This window comes from Ammospiza caudacuta, chromosome 16, assembly GCF_027887145.1.
Source record: "Ammospiza caudacuta isolate bAmmCau1 chromosome 16, bAmmCau1.pri, whole genome shotgun sequence".
Lineage (NCBI taxonomy): Eukaryota > Metazoa > Chordata > Aves > Passeriformes > Passerellidae > Ammospiza > Ammospiza caudacuta.
The window spans coordinates 15,528,478-15,543,692 of NC_080608.1; the positions used below are offsets into that span (position 1 = coordinate 15,528,478).

A 15,215-nucleotide genomic window follows, 5' to 3' on the forward strand; every position below is an offset into this window, starting at 1 on the left:
ATGGCACAAGCACTCGCCTCCCCAGGGCTGTTTTCTGACGATGAGGCTGCAGCCTCCCCTGTGCTCGAGTCCACAGCTACGGGCTTTGGGGCTGACCTGCGCAAGGACCTGCTGCCGGAGTTCTCTGCCATCTCCCCGAACCTCGAGGGCTCTCAGGTCGGCTTGGAGCCCTGTAACAAACAGGGCAGCGTTTTCACTCGTGCCTGCTGTTCTCTGTACAAAAGAGGTGTGATGCAAAAATAACAGAGACTCTTCAGAAGAGGCAGCAACAAAATACTGAAATTAGGGGGAGCAGTTCCTGGGAGAGCAGTGGGCAGTGAGTGCTTCTTGGGGTGATGCTTGGTTTTGGTGTTAGGCCCTTGGTGTTAGGCCCTTGGTGTTAGGCTTGTTGGTCTGATCCATTAGATAAACAAACAAAAAAAATAATGCTGGTGTGCTTGGAAATGCCTAAGAACGTTTCTGGCATTGTTGGTGATTTTGGGACCAGGGAAATTCCTCAGCACTAGCAGCATAGCCAACATGTGTGCTCCATATTGTTGTTCCTGTTAAGTGTTCCCATGGGGGGTGTGTGCTGCCTTTCTGGCTGCCATGTTTAACTTGTGCTGATTCTTACAGGCTGTAACTGAAGACAATAATGGAAAGTTAAAGGTTTACCTCAGAGTTCGACCTCTGAAATCTACAGAAGTAGACAAAGGAGAAGACCAGGTAAGACACTGAAGAGTCTGAGCTGGCTGTGTGCCTGCTGGGAGATGCTGTTGTCCTTCGCTGTCTATCCTCCTGTAAGCCACTGCAATGATGGATTTTATGTGTTCTTTAGGGCTGTGTCTGTATTGAGAACTTGGAATCCCTTATTCTGAAAGCTCCAAAGAATTCTTTCACCATGCGGAGCACAGAGCGAGGAGTGGGACAAGCAGTGCACAGATTCTCCTTCACCAGGGTAGGTAGCTGGGACAAACAACCCATCTGGAAGTGATTTCAGCTTAAACCAGCCCTGCAGCTTGAAAAGCAGCCTTATTCACATCCACTGACCCCAGGCCACTGCCTGAATTCTGCAGTCTCAAGCAATCAGGTTACTTCAGGTTTTAGTTGCTACTTTATTAGTTTTTTAATTTTAAGCTGTTTCTGATAACTCATTTTTGGCAGCAAATGGCAAACTCCTGTTCATGAGGCTCTAAACAGGCTGAGGGCTGCAGTGATGTGAGATGTTATTGGATTAAATAAAGAAGCAGCTTGTTTTTCTAGGGAGCTCAGCTGGAATTGCTGGTAGGTGGCTCATGGCTACTGCAGGGAACAAAGGACCGTGTAATATCACTTGAGCAACCACCAGCAAAGGATAGGCAAGATCTACATGAAGCCATTTTTCCTGTGTCTTGTAGATTTTTGGACCAGAGGTGGGTCAGAAGCTGTTCTTTGATGAGACAATGAAGCAGGTGGTAAAGGATGTGCTGAGTGGGCAGAACTGTCTGGTTTACACCTATGGCATCACCAATTCAGGGAAGACTCACACAATTCAGGGTAAGGACAGCACCAAGTGTTGTGGGGCCTGTTGAAGGAATTATTTTCTGTCTTCTGCCTCTGAATCCTCAGCTTTGCTGCTGCTCTTGCTGCAGGCACTGCCCAGGACGGGGGGATTCTGCCTCGCTCCTTGGCCACCATCTTCCACAGTGTGGGGGACCGGCTGTACCAGGCCATGGACCTGAAGCCTGCCCTCTCCAACGAGGTGACCTGGCTGGACAGCAGGCAGGTGCGCCAGGAGGAGACCAAGAAGCAGATGATGCTGCAGAGGGGACTCTGGGAGGTAAGCACAGGCCTCTGGGCGTTCAACAGCAAGAGGAAAGGGGTGGTGTCACACTACCTGCATGCTCCTGTTCCTTGTTTCCTTCAAGGAGGAACTGCTGACGCCCATGAAGAGGAGTCACAGTGCTGAATCTCAGCTCCAGGCCACCACCAGTGGCAGCTTTGACAGTGGAGTTGCTGGGCTGTCTTCATCCAGCCAGCTCACCAACCGTTCAGACCTCAGCCAGACAGAAGGTATTTCTGGAAGCCTGTTGGGTGCTACCTGCTGCTTTTTGCTGGAGGATGGGGGAAGAAAAGGGTGATGGCTGTTTGGATGCTGTGTTCTGGGTAAGGGAGCAAAGGTGCTGTAGCCTCAGATTTTCCCTTTGAAAGATGCCATGTCAGAAGAACTCTGCATATATTTTGCCAATATCAGAGGAATTCACCACTCCATAATAACCAAGCCTTATGAAATGAAATACTGCTTGACATTGTCACTTCATTCAAGGAATGTGGTTATTGAGCAGCTGATTGCTGTGAGATGGGGGTTACTGGGAAGCAGGATGCCAGAGTGGCAGGCTGCACTGAGCACTTGTGCTCTGACTGTCAAAGCCAGGAACTACCAGCTACTCAGGTATCCAGAAGCACGGAGTGATGGAGATAACAAGGACTAAAACTTCAGTTATGCTGGAAACAGTTCATGTTTGAAATATCTTGTAATTCTGGAATCAAAATTGAGTATGTAAAAATCCTTACAGAGAAGGTGATACTGATAAAGGAAACTTTAGACTGTCTCACTGGGGACAGGCATTAGAATAGATGCAAATGAGAGGAAGGAAATGAAAGGATTTGTGCTGGGGTGGTTTTGCTGGGTGATGGAAGTATCTTACTGTAGGCCTAAACCATTCTGTTGAACCCATGAAAAGCTGCAATCATGATTTGTTTTCCTTCCTTTTTTTTTCTTTTTTCCCCAGAACTAGGCCCTTGCTGGGCTGACCTGGAACGCATTTCACTCACCAGCCCAGAAGATGTGCAGTTCTCCATCTGGGTCTCTTTCTTTGAGATCTACAACGAGTTAATCTATGACCTGTTAGAACCAGCTCTGCCTGGGCAGAACCGCAAGCGGCAAACGCTGCGGCTCTGCGAGGACCAGACTGGCAACCCCTATGTGAAAGGTGGGTTTGCCTGCAGGAGAGGGGTGGAGGCCTGCTAGGGAGGTTTTAGGACTGAGTGGGTGGGTGGCTTGGCAGTGATGTGCTGGAGAGCCCCACGGAGAGCTCTGATGTTGGGATTTACAGGATTGTCAAATTGGTTGATGTCAAGGATATACAATAGTGAGGTTGGGGCTGAGATAAGTTTTCTGCCAGTCTCCCAACTGCTGTGCCCAATGCATGCTTGCTTTCCAGATCTGAACTGGATCAATGTCCGGGATGCTGATGAGGCCTGGAAGCTCCTGAAACTGGGTCGGAAAAACCAGAGTTTTGCAAGCACCCACATGAACCAGAACTCCAGTCGCAGGTCTGAAGGGAGAGAGATTGTTTAGGCAGAAATACAATTCTGAGAGGCTTTTAAAGTTTGTTTTTGTTTTTTTTTTTTGTAAATATTTGCATGTTTCTTTACAGTCACAGTGTGTTCTCTATTCGCATTCTGCACTTGCAAAGAGGTGCCAGAGAAGTTGTTCCAAAAATCAGCGAGTAAGTTTCATGGTTTTTTAGGATTTGGGTGTAATCTCAACTTTCTTGTCTCTGTGATTGAGGGCCTGGGGTATGGGAAGTATCTTGATGATGGTGGTGTTGAAAGTATACTTGGAAGGAATGAATGTTAAGTCTTGGAATTGACAGGAGTTTGAGAAGTACTGCAAGGTACAACTTGAGGTAGTTCTCAGGCTTTTTGAGTGAAGGTAAATGTGAGCATCCTTACCCTTTGCAGCAGGCCGATTGGAGTGCTGCTCTGGTGCCTGTTCCTGGGATGTATTTATCTGGAAAGTGGCTGTTCTGAGGAATGGCAAAGGATCTCAGAAGTTGACACTTCAAAGCTCATTTTGCTGTTACTTTGTGTGACCCCTACACTTAAGGCAGGCTCTTCTATCTATCAACAGCCCAGGCACCCCAAAAGAGTGGTCTGTGCCCTTATGGGGAAGCTGGGAAGGTGACTGCAGGATGTCTGAATGGTAAGCCTGCTATGGCAGGACAAAGGCTGTAAGAGATGTGAGTATCACTGTGTTTCCCTCAGGCTGTCCCTGTGTGACCTGGCGGGCTCCGAGCGCTGCAAGGACCAGAGGAGCGGGGAGCGAATGAAGGAAGCCAACAACATCAACACCTCCCTGCACACCCTGGGCCGCTGCATCGCCGCCCTCCGCCAGAACCAGCAGGCCAGGTGAGCAGCCACTCCTCCAGAGGGAGGGTGTGGGGGTTTGTTTTTGCTTTCCCAGCTCACTGGTGTCTCTCCCCCAGGACAAAGCAGGCAGTGGTCCCGTTCCGGGACAGCAAACTGACCCGCGTGTTCCAGGGCTTCTTCACCGGGCGCGGGCGCTCCTGCATGATTGTCAACATCAACCAGTGTGCTTCCACCTATGATGAGACTCTGCACGTAGCCAAGTTCTCAGCCATTGCCAGCCAGGTGAGTAACACACACCAGGATCATGGCATGGTCAGGGTAGCTTGGGTCCCTTCCCACCACAAGGAGAGGGGCATGCTTGTACCTTGTCCCTATGCATCTCCAGTGGTTATTGCTTTCAGATTCTGCTAAACTGAAATGGCTAACAGGTTGCAGAGAGGGGCTGGCTGTGTTTAAAGACCACACAACTTCCAGGCTTTGCAGATAGAAAATAGAGGTCTTTTCTCTTTCAGCTTGTTCAGGCACCTCCCACAAAGCTGGGACTTCCATCCTTAAAGTCCATCATCAAAGAACACAGCAGGCGAATCAGCCAGGGTCCAGAGGCAGAGCCAGAGGAAGATGTGGAATCAGAAGAAGACACAGAGGATGAGGCAGATGTCTCTATGTATGAGAAGAAGGTGGGTTGTGATTTGTTTTACAGCCTTTATGTGGATGCAAGGTCAAGAACATGAGTGTTAGCTTTGGCCTGGGGAGCTGGGATTGGAGCTCAGAGAGAGCCAAGAGAGATGACACAACCTCAGAAGGAAAAAGGACCCAGGAAATTGGGAATCCTTGACAAAAACATTCTGCAGTTGGTCTAAATCTGATACACGTGCTGAATTTGAAAGCACTTTGTCATCTGTGGAAAAGTGGCAGTAACAGTGCAGGTGCAGACCTGTAATTCTTTTTCTGCAAGGGAAATCTAGAAAATATGCAGAACAGGAATCTAAATGGGGGAAAAATAATCAGACTTTCTAGATAAAGCAGGCAGTGGGGATAGCTGAATGCTCAAGATGAAGTCATCTCTACAGAGACTCAAACTGTCATGTGCTGAGGTAGCAAACCCTGGCGACTTTTCTTTCCTTAAATCTAGATCCCTGCATCCTGCAGACATGGCATCACTTAGTTTACTGCAGGTCTGAGCTCTGTAGTGCAGCGTGGGCAGCAGAGCTGTGTCTCTTGCAGGACCTGCTGCGTGCCGTCGAGGCTGCGCGGGAGCTGCTGGTGCAGGAGCGGCAGAAGAAGCTGCAGCTCGAGATGCGCCTGCGCGAGGAGATCTGCAACGAGATGCTGGAGCACATGCAACAGAAGGAGCAGTGGTGGAGGTACAGCCTGTGCTGCTCTCCCTCCCTCTGCTCAGGATGAGCTGCAGCACCCAGGACTGCCAGATCCTGATGTGGGATTGGTTGTTCTCTTTGTAGCCAGCACGTGGATGCTCAGAGAGAGCAGCTGGAGGAACTGTACGAGGGTAAAATGAACATCCTGAAGGAGTTACTGACTGACCACTACCAGGAGGAAATGCAGGTTTGTTCAGGACAATCAGGAAAGCAGCAGTGGGTTGGGAAGGGACTCGGGGTACTTGAGTGCAAGGAAGATCTTTATGCAAAGTGAAAAGAAAGATTTTGCTTTCTGAGGTATTTTTGGTGATATTATTTCATCCCTTGGTCCAGAATTTTTGTTTCTTGTCTCCTACTTTATGTAGCCCACGAGGCTTCTTAATTTTGAACAGTCAATCTGGAAGCTAATGTACAACCATCTTGATTTCTCCATTTGTTCAACACGATTCTCTTCCCCCCTTACTCCTTACACTAGTGGCTGGATTTGGGCTCTTCAGATTCACACAAGATGTGTTAATTTCTCTTCTTGCTCTCAGTTGTGATGATGGGTATGGACCTGTCCATATTTTTATGCCTACAGCATTTGAGTGACCTCTGGGACTTCTTGCAGACTACTCTGAAGATACCAACTCCCAAAACAATCCCTCTTCTTTAGAGCCTGTAAAAAGGTGGTTTAGGCTCCCAGGAAGTGGGTTTGCTGTACTCACTTAAAAGTAACCTTAAAGGCTGGGTTCAATGTGTGAAGTGTAGGATTGAGAAATTCTCCAGGAATAAAGACACAGAACGTTTCACACAAGTTGTGCTACAAAAATCTTGTTGACTCTCTGAACAAACTTCCTTTCTCAGGAGCGTGACGAGGAGATTTCGGAGCTCAAAGCTGCTCTGAAGGAGACCAAACAAAAGCTGGAGAGCCTGGATGCCAAGCAAAAGGAGTCAGAGCAGAGTGTACGTCGATCCAAGCGAGCGGGCGCCTCGTCTGCTCTGCAGCAGGAGCTGGCAGACACCAAAGCCAGGCTGGAGCAGTGTCAGAAGGAGTTGAATTCCACAAGTGCAGGTACAGCAGCAATGCTGCACAGGTTCTGAACCCTGCTGAGAGCTCTCTGTGCAGGGTTAGAGAGACTTCCTTCAGGGTACATTGGATTTAGGCACCCTCAAAACATGATTTGACTTGTAGGTGACAGGAATAATGTGCTGGATGGGCAGTTTCATTTCATTTTCACAGGAAAATGGACTTTAGCACAGGATAATCCTTCCATTCAAATTCTTAAGCCCCTTTCTCTAAGTGAATGGGAGAAGCCTGGAATGTGTGTGCCTTTCTGCACAAACTCAAAAGCTTGTTCCAGCTTGCCTGTGGCAGCTTGTCTCAAGGGAAGTCCTGAATTTCAGGAATACTGAAAGCTGATCAATGTCCTGTTTCTCACTACTTTTTGTCTGTTCCTAGAGTTGCACAAGTACCAGAAATTAGTGGAACCACCTCCCTCTGCCAAACCCATTACTATGGATGTGGATAGGAAGCTGGAGGATGGACAGAAGGTAACTCCAGTTCTGTGTTACAGAAAATAACATTTGCAGGGCCAAGTGGTTGCCAGCTTAAAGAGAGTTTGGGGCTGCTGTTTCCAGGTTTTTAAACAAATGAAATGGGTTTGTTGAACTTAGAGGAGTTGAAGATTGTAGTATCTGATCCTCCCTCAGTGCTGCATGTCTGAATTACCTTGGGGTGGCTTTGTTTGCAGAGCAGTGCCAAAACCAGCTGTTGCATTAAACCTCTCTCTTCTAGAACGTCAGATTGCTGCGTGCAGAGTTACACAAAATTGGGGAGTCTCTCCAGTCTGCAGAGCGAGCGTGCTGCCACAGCACAGAGGCAGGGAAGCTGCGAGAAGCCCTGGGCATGTGTGATGACATCCTGGCAAGACAGGTGATGTGTCTGCTTTAGTGTGGGCTGCAGGGGAGAGAGGGGTCCAGTCTGTGTGCTTTGCCATAATCACAGCAACCAAAGTTCTTGCTGCTGCAAATCAAATTATTTATTTGAAGGGAGCTCTATGACTGATTTTTTTTTCAATGGCTGAGTTGGTTGTGTATTTACCTCTCCACAGGAGACTCAAATTGTTCCTGTTCAGTAGGAGAATTCAGAGTTCTCATTTCCTTATCCACTCCATCACAGTTGCTATGGCAGCATATTTGCAGCAGGATGGAGTCAGCTTTGTCCCACCCTTACTGTTCCTATGTGCTACTGAACTGCTACACTGTTGACAGTAGAAGCTTTTATGCATGGTCTTATTTAGCAAACAGTGAATTTTGGCAAAAGGCTGTTTATCCTCCTCAGTTCACAGTAACCAGGGAGTTAAGACAACTTCTCATTGTACCTGATGGGAGCACAGAAGAAAGCTGGAGGGACTTTTTGTACAAGACCAGGGGGAATATCTTCATATTGAGGTTTAGATTAGATATTAGGAAAAAATACTGTTAAGGGTGCTGAAGCACTGAAAATACATTTCCTAGAGAAGTTGTGGCTGCTTCGTCCCTAGAAGTATTTTAAGGCCAGGATGGACAGGGCTTGGAGCAAGCTGGTCTAGTAAAAGCTGTCCCTGTCCACAACAGAGAACACGAGGATCTTTAAGGTCTGCTCCAACTTGGAATGGGCTTTTATTTCTATGGGCTTTTATTTTGATATTTTTATATTTTAAAAATATATTTGTATCTTGTCTTCAGGACCAGACCCTGGCAGAGCTGCAGAACAACATGATGCTGGTGAAGCTGGACCTGCGCAAGAAGGCCGCCTGCATTGCTGAGCAGTACCACACGGTGCAGAGGCTGCAGGCGCCGCCCACCTCCGCCCTCAAGAAACGCTTCTGTGCCAACAGGGAGAACCTGCAGCCCAATCAGCCCCCTGGCAAAAAGCCCTTCCTGCACAACATCCTGACACGTTCAGCCACCCGTCCCGCGGCTACCAGAGGCTGGCAACTTCGTTCAGTTGCTCTATGACTTTTCAAAAGGAGGTCCCTACCCCGCTGTTACTGGAACAGGTGGCAAATCCAATATAATAGCATCTGGTTTTCATTGTGCGCTTCTTTATTGTTATTGTAGCTGCTTGAGACTTATGTAAACATCTCTGGATATGTATGTTTAAACTTTCAAACAATACCAAAGTGGACAAAGTGACCTTATGTGATTTAAACACTATACTGAGGAAAGTCTTCAACTGTAAAATAACGCAGATGATCAACCTGTTTAACAAAAGAACAAGATAAAGGTGTTCTTGTCTATGTTGGCACACAATTCAAAAAATAAGTTCATAAGTTCCTCCTTGAAAGATACTTTGCCTTCCTTGAATTATAATCCTTTATTGAAGTATACACGTTCTAGGCCAGGGTAGCTGGCTCGGATCTTGGCTTGCAAATCTGGCTCCAAGCGTGACACCGACATGGAACTGAGCAAAATAAACAGACAAGGGGTTACACCAAACAAGCACCAGAGGGAAAACAAGATGGACAATGTATCTGTCAAAAGAGTTTTCAGATCTTTTAAAATATCTTATCCAGGAAACAGGCTGACAGACCAGGGCACACGAATCCCTGCTCCAAGGGCAGTGGGACAGTCCATGGAGTGAGGAAATGGCTGTTGCTATTACCATGAGGGTAAGGATCCACTTCCTTGCTCAGGTTGTTGCTGGCAATTAAAACTTACCTTCCTAAAATTATTTTTATTGAATAGAATATATTTTCCTATTTAACTTACTATGTCATTTTATTCAGTTGAATAAAAGGTTTGTTTTTATGAGAGCTGGTTCACAGTAAAGTGAAGTAAGCTGCCAGGTCATTTGAACAGCTGCAATTTCCTGAACACAGTTCAAGGTCTAATCTTCCTCTGAACTGGAGAGCCCTGGCTGAAATCAAGAACTGTAGCACGTGTGCTGGGTTGGTTTGTCAAGTCATCTCCAGGTAGCCTAGTGACACTTGTTTACCAGAGTTCCCTGTCCTAGGCCAAGCAGGGAGACAGATGGTGTCAGCTCTGTTGTACTCAAACACCACTGAGAATTGGCTATTGTTTTCTGGAAGTCAAAAGCTGCCTTAGTTCAGCATTTTAATGGACTCAGCTCCAGCTTGGGCTGTTTAAGGTACAGCTGGGAGCTTGTTGAGTTTAGACAACCACTATTAAAATGAGAGGGACAGCTGAATTTAAGGCCCTGGCCATACTATGTACCAAATTGAGCAAAGTTTTTTGAGTAACTCATTCAGATTTCATAAGGATTTCAGCTATAATGAATATTGTTTCTAAGACTGCTTTCAGTACTGAGCTACTTCTGTATTGATGAAAAAGTCTGGAAAAATATTAACCAAATAACAAATGAGCACAGATATTCCAGTGCTGTTCTTTATAAATAGAAGATTTTTCAGCTGAAAATAAAATGGGCTCTGACTGTATTTAGTGCATCCATAACCTTACTGGACATGAATATATTGTACAGAACTCATCTTGAGCTGCTGGGGTTTGTAAACAACTATTATGTATTACTGATGAATAACATAGTTATTACTTTTCTGTATATTCTCTTGTTTATCACCTTTGTTATATGGGAATTAAAACTGCTTGAGCAGGCAATGACCTTGTGTTTGTGTCTGTGTGCAGCCACGACCAGATCTGGAATAACACTGAGGTAATAATTCACAGCAGTACCCACCTCTTCTGAGGAAACAATGCACAACACAGGGGAGTTGCAAACACGAGACTAGAGGAGACAAAACCAGGTTTACAATATTTAGGTGCTAAAACAGAATTCAAAAATCTTATACATGACTTAAGTAAAAAGCTTGTTTTCTGTACACAGTGAGGTAAAGTTCCACAAAGTGCTTTGTAACTTTTATTTCTCACTGCATTGTACCTTATGAAATCATTACCTACAAACAGCACTAAATGTTTCAATATAATGTTCCCAAATTTGTCTAAATTTACCATTTGATGTCCTTACAGTGCTTTACCTTTGTGTGCATGACAACAGAAAATGCCAGAACACAGCAAATTAAACCCCATTAACCAAATGTTTCCAGAGTTATCACCCTCCAGGATGAGATTCCACTGACTTGTTAGAGGTAGCAGCCAAAGCATCTTTTCTAATCAAGCTGCCACATTCCTTTTTTTGCCACTCCCTTTCTCCCCTCCCTCTGCTTTTCTTGGCAGCTCCTTCCCTGCTAACGGCTTTTTAGTTTTTAACATGATATTTTATCAGTTACAGAGATGGAAATAAATGCTGTGCCCTCAGTAACTCTCAACCTTTTTTCCTTAAAAAAAAAAAAGGCAAATATTGCTGCATTCTTAAAACCCCTACAAGTATCTCTTAAGATAGCACACCCAACCCAAGGAAACCACTTACCAGAATCCAACTATTCCAACCTGAACGGGAGCGTTCATCCAAGGAAATTTCTGTTGAAATAAAACCACACACAGTGAGTATGGACTCTTTTCTTCCAGCTTCCCACCTTCCTGGAATTCTTTTAAGAGACAGATTGCACCTAAAAGACTCTGAGATGTGAAGGCAAAGCCCTGACCAGTGTGGCTTCATGCTGAGCTCCACTTTGGGAGCCAAATCCCTTTGGAGAGCAGCAAGGAAATTCCCAGGGGGATCCATGTACACAGTGATCCCGAGGAAGTGTCAGAAACTCCAGTGAGTAAGCTTGTTTGACTCAGGACCTGCTCCTGGGCCTTTGCTTTGGGTCTCACAAGCCCACAGTAGCAGAGCTGAAATTTGGAAGTTTCCAGGTGGTGCTGCCCCACCTCTGCAGGGCACAGGGAATTCTGCCCAGGCATTCCAAGGAAGAGCTCAGTCTGGTTACAGCTCCTTCCCTTTGGTGGCATCAAATGGTTTTAACCTGCAACTGGAGCCACCAGCCATAAATAAAGGAGATGTAAACCTGCCTCTCTTAGCCCTTTCTCCTGTCATAGCATTTCCTCTGATGTGCAGGAACTCGTCCCTGTAGCAACACTCCAGTTCTGCAAGAGTTCACTTTTTATTGAAGAAAAGAAGGGTTTGAGGACTGGGAAAACCAAGCTGAAAAAGCAACACATAACCCACATGCCTCATTAATTCTGTAACTTTTGCAGAACTTGAATATATGCCAAGAATTTTTTTTTGCAGGCTTTTAAAATTATTTAGGAATCCACTCTCATTGGTAGAATTTTAGTTAAAATTCATTACCAATGAAGTAAACCCAGAACAGTTCAGTGGCCACTGCTGCCTCTTGCTCCATTAAGAGCAGAACAGACTCAGCTGCTGCCATAAAGACACAAAGGGAATTTTAAAACAAAATAGCTCATGATGTAAAAATCACTTGAGACAGTTGATGATATTTTCAGTGAAGATGGTGTTTCTGCAAGAGGAATTTCTCAAGATATAGAAGTTAGAGGGAAAAAATGGTGAACAAAAGCTGGGCACTGTTTGAGAGTAGAAATGGGCAAAGGAAATGTAGAAAGCTCAGGAGGACAAAGCTCAGGGCTGAGGGAGGTCACAGCAGTGTCTGAGGCAGGGAAAATGAGCCTGTGTGGAGCAAAACTTCTCCAGAGCCTGAGGGAGAAGAAACAATGTAGAAGACTGCTTCTCTTTTCTTTAATTTTTTTTCCTGGAGTCTGGAGTCAATCTGTAATGCAGAAATGAGTGCAGGAAGAACTGGGCAATTCAGCAATAACCTGCAACAAGAGATAACAAGTGGAGACAGAAAACAACAGCAAGAGTGAAGAGTGAAGGCAGCAGAGCTTTGCTGTTCTGGCATTCCCTAAACACCTCCATCTGACCCTCAGCTGAGATAAACTCACCCCAAATTTTCATTTTATGCCCTGGGAGAGTCCATGACAAGAGGAGGTGAACACGAGCCAAACCCTGCAGTGTCTCTGAGAAGGGAGGGAGGGGGATGCTGTGCATTGCAGGGGAGTGTGGCACCCAAGGGATTTAACAGAAAAGCCCCAAATACAATTTTATAACTGAAAAGGCTGTTGGAAGGTGCCCTGAGAGGAATAAATGGTTTTATGCCTTTGTCAGAGTTAGTCACTGATCTGAGAGAAGTGTCTAATACAGACTCCATAAAGAACATGGAGTTTGTGTGCTGGAACATTTTTTGCCAATTTGATCTGAATTCCAGCCTTTATTTTTCAAGAATGTTAGCAGGCTGCACTAATACAGAAAGATGGGGAGGAAAAAGTAACACTGGGAGGTCAGAATTAAGAACTGGAGTTGCCCAGGGAACAACATAAAACAATAAAATTCAAATGCAGGCTGCACACCCCCACAAAGAGAGAAAATGGAGAAACTACAAGAGAAAGAGCAGAAGAATTCAGTGTGTTAGAGAACTATCATTTAACTCAGGAAGAAGGCAGTTCCCAATGAATTAGGATTTCATTTCCAGATGTCTTTATGACATTTTAGTGGTTAGTGCAAGCAGAGAAAACGGAGAAATGATAATTAAGCAAACAAAAGCCATAAGGAGAATCAGCTTTTCTCTAACTGCCTCCTTTCTTTGTTGGATATAGAAATCTGTCAGCTTTCCTATGTCCGTTTTCAAAAAAATAAATAAATGAAATGACAGTGAAATTAGGAATGTGTGGAGGACTTCAGGGCATAAGACATTCAAGAACAATGCTTGAAGGAAAAGGCTCTCTGTTCTGGTTTTGTAACAGCTTTGAATACAGATTTTAGCTGCAGATTGAAAGATCCCAAGGAGCTTGTTTCAAGGATGCATGAGGAAACTTCTAGAATCAACGTGGATGTTAATACAATTTACAGAATAGAAGAGAAACTGTAGCTAAAGGTGTGTAAGAGTAGTAATAGAAACTAAAACTTTAGTGTTGATTGGAATTTTCATACGTTTATATGAAAAAAACCAATCAATTTCTTTAGGAGAAAAGTTACCTGTAAATAAAATCTATAAAACCTGTGCAAGGTTTTATAAAGAGGATGCTCTTTATGGATCCTCCTGTGCAGCAGGTAAAATAACCTGGTTCTGCACAGAGCTGGTCAGGAGTATGGCCACAGGGATAATGAAAATAAACATTCTGCAGCCCAATCAATTACTGCTATGCTGCATAATTACATAAACAGGCCCCAAAGCTGCTGCTGAAACCAATGGCAAAAAAAAACCTTCTACAGATAAAAATACTTCTTCAAGGCAACTTCTTTTTGAAGCAGTAAATATATGCTTGTGTTCCAAGAACATTCTTGAGGCATCTTCTAGCAGTAACTTCTGGGAATGTTGTTAATTCACACCAATGCCTTGGTGCAAAACCCTGTGGGAACGTGGGGGATGAGCTGGGCTGCATGACCTACATCTTATCCCAAATATCAGAGCATGACAGGCTGCTCTGACACCAACATCCCAGCAGCATTTCCTTCTCTCTGTCTTACTGCAGACCAGCTTTCTAATTTCTTTTATCATTTCACAACCATTTGCCTATTTTTTGGCCTTGTGTGTTGCTTAAGAGGCTTTGGCAAGCGGTCAGGAATTATTTCCAAGAGTGGTGGAGAAGCAGAGGCCGAGGGTAGTGAGTTAATAAAGCAGTGTGGGGATGGTGGTGGAGTGCTGGCATGGGATGGTGCTTCTCAAACTCCATGAGGACATGCAGAAGCTGCTTGTTAAAAATGCAGCTCATTCCTTAATGGGTTTAATGCTAACCTCTACCAGGTGTTACCACTGGCTACCTGCAGAGCAGTGTTTCACCTGGATTCAGTCTCTGAGGCTGAGGGACAGGACAGGATGGTACCAGAGACCACTGAGTAGTCACTGCAGAAATCGCTCATTTTGGCTGATCTGAAAAATTCACAACACCCTTATGTTGATTACACCACACAAAACCAACAGGTATTTGTCTCCAGACTCTGAGGATTGCTGCAACTTCTTCACAAATGTCATGTATTTGCCAGCTGAGGCAACAGCTTTGTGACATTTCTCACATGTCAAATACATACCAAATAATTTTTCCCTAAATTTTTTTAAACAAGGGTTAATTTTCCAGGCAATACATTCTCAGGAACATCACAGTATCACAAGTTGTGATGTGTTTGGATGCCCTGCAGGCTCACTTCTTCCAGGAGATAAAAGCAGCACACACTGATTCTTACCCTGAAACTCAAATGCCACGTTTCCTGTTTTTACACTGTGAGCAAAAATGTTTTCTGTTAAAAAGCGGGAGGGAAGCAAAGCACTTCAGGGAAAAAGAAGTTTTAAGATTGGAAGACAATCACAGAACGGTTTGGGTTGGAAGGGACTTTCAAGACCATCCAGTTCCACCCCCTTCACTATCCCAGGTTGTTCCAAACCCTTTCCAACCTGGCCTTGGACACTTCCAGGGATGGGGCAGCCCCAACTGCCCCAGGCAATCTGTTCCTGCCTTTTAAATACAGGAACACCTTCAAATGGGGTGTGTAACTGGGTAATCTCACTCTGCACAAGAGACACAAAGGCCAGAAACAGTCAGAGATAAAATTTAAACACTTTAGAAAGCTTTATCTTAGACCAACAAAACTATTCCAAACAAAACATTCCCCTGCTTGTCCTCCTTGTCCCCACACAAACTTTTCCAAGGCAGGGTCTGGTTTTTTTTCCTAATTTTTCTAACAGGAAGGAGACAGATTTTCTTGGGCTTCTTGGGTGGGTCTCACAAGCAGAGGCTTTGCCTGGAGCTACCAAATAATTAAATCAGTGATATCAGCAGTGAGGATGAAACTGCCTTTACTGGTAAAGAATT

The 15,215-nt window shown here is 45.0% G+C and overlaps 2 protein-coding genes across 2 annotated transcripts in view; one reads left to right on the forward strand and one right to left on the reverse strand.

Moving 5' to 3' along the window:
* On the forward strand, window positions 1–10,070 carry KIF20A (kinesin family member 20A). Its single transcript, XM_058815623.1, has 18 exons — window positions 1–156; window positions 616–705; window positions 818–937; window positions 1,377–1,515; window positions 1,611–1,798; window positions 1,887–2,031; window positions 2,751–2,951; window positions 3,183–3,294; window positions 3,399–3,470; window positions 4,009–4,152; window positions 4,230–4,395; window positions 4,626–4,790; window positions 5,338–5,477; window positions 5,574–5,676; window positions 6,336–6,543; window positions 6,931–7,022; window positions 7,267–7,404; window positions 8,199–10,070. The coding sequence occupies exons 1-18, from the start codon at window positions 1–3 to the stop codon at window positions 8,469–8,471; spliced, it is 2,652 nt and encodes an 883-aa protein (XP_058671606.1). The 3' UTR covers window positions 8,472–10,070.
* Window positions 8,194–15,215, reverse strand: part of SFXN1 (sideroflexin 1) — a 22,379-nt gene continuing 15,357 nt past the window's right edge. Inside the window, exons 10-12 of the mRNA XM_058815624.1 lie at window positions 10,858–10,907; window positions 10,168–10,215; window positions 8,194–8,916 (exon numbers count right to left, since the gene is read on the reverse strand). Of these exons, the coding sequence (XP_058671607.1) occupies window positions 8,820–8,916; window positions 10,168–10,215; window positions 10,858–10,907 (195 nt within the window). The 3' untranslated portion in view covers window positions 8,194–8,819. The remainder of the gene's footprint in view (window positions 8,917–10,167; window positions 10,216–10,857; window positions 10,908–15,215) is intronic.

What these genes read in the sequence shown, in the direction of transcription:
- KIF20A (XM_058815623.1), top strand. Translation starts at nt 1, where the DNA reads ATGGCACAAGCACTCGCCTCCCCAGGGCTGTTTTCTGACGATGAGGCT. An exon ending in TGGCAACCCCTATGTGAAAG is followed by an intron (nt 2,952 to 3,182) that starts GTGGGTTTGCCT and finishes CTTGCTTTCCAG; the next exon opens with ATCTGAACTGGATCAATGTC. An exon ending in AACCAGAACTCCAGTCGCAG is followed by an intron (nt 3,295 to 3,398) that starts GTCTGAAGGGAG and finishes GTTTCTTTACAG; the next exon opens with TCACAGTGTGTTCTCTATTC.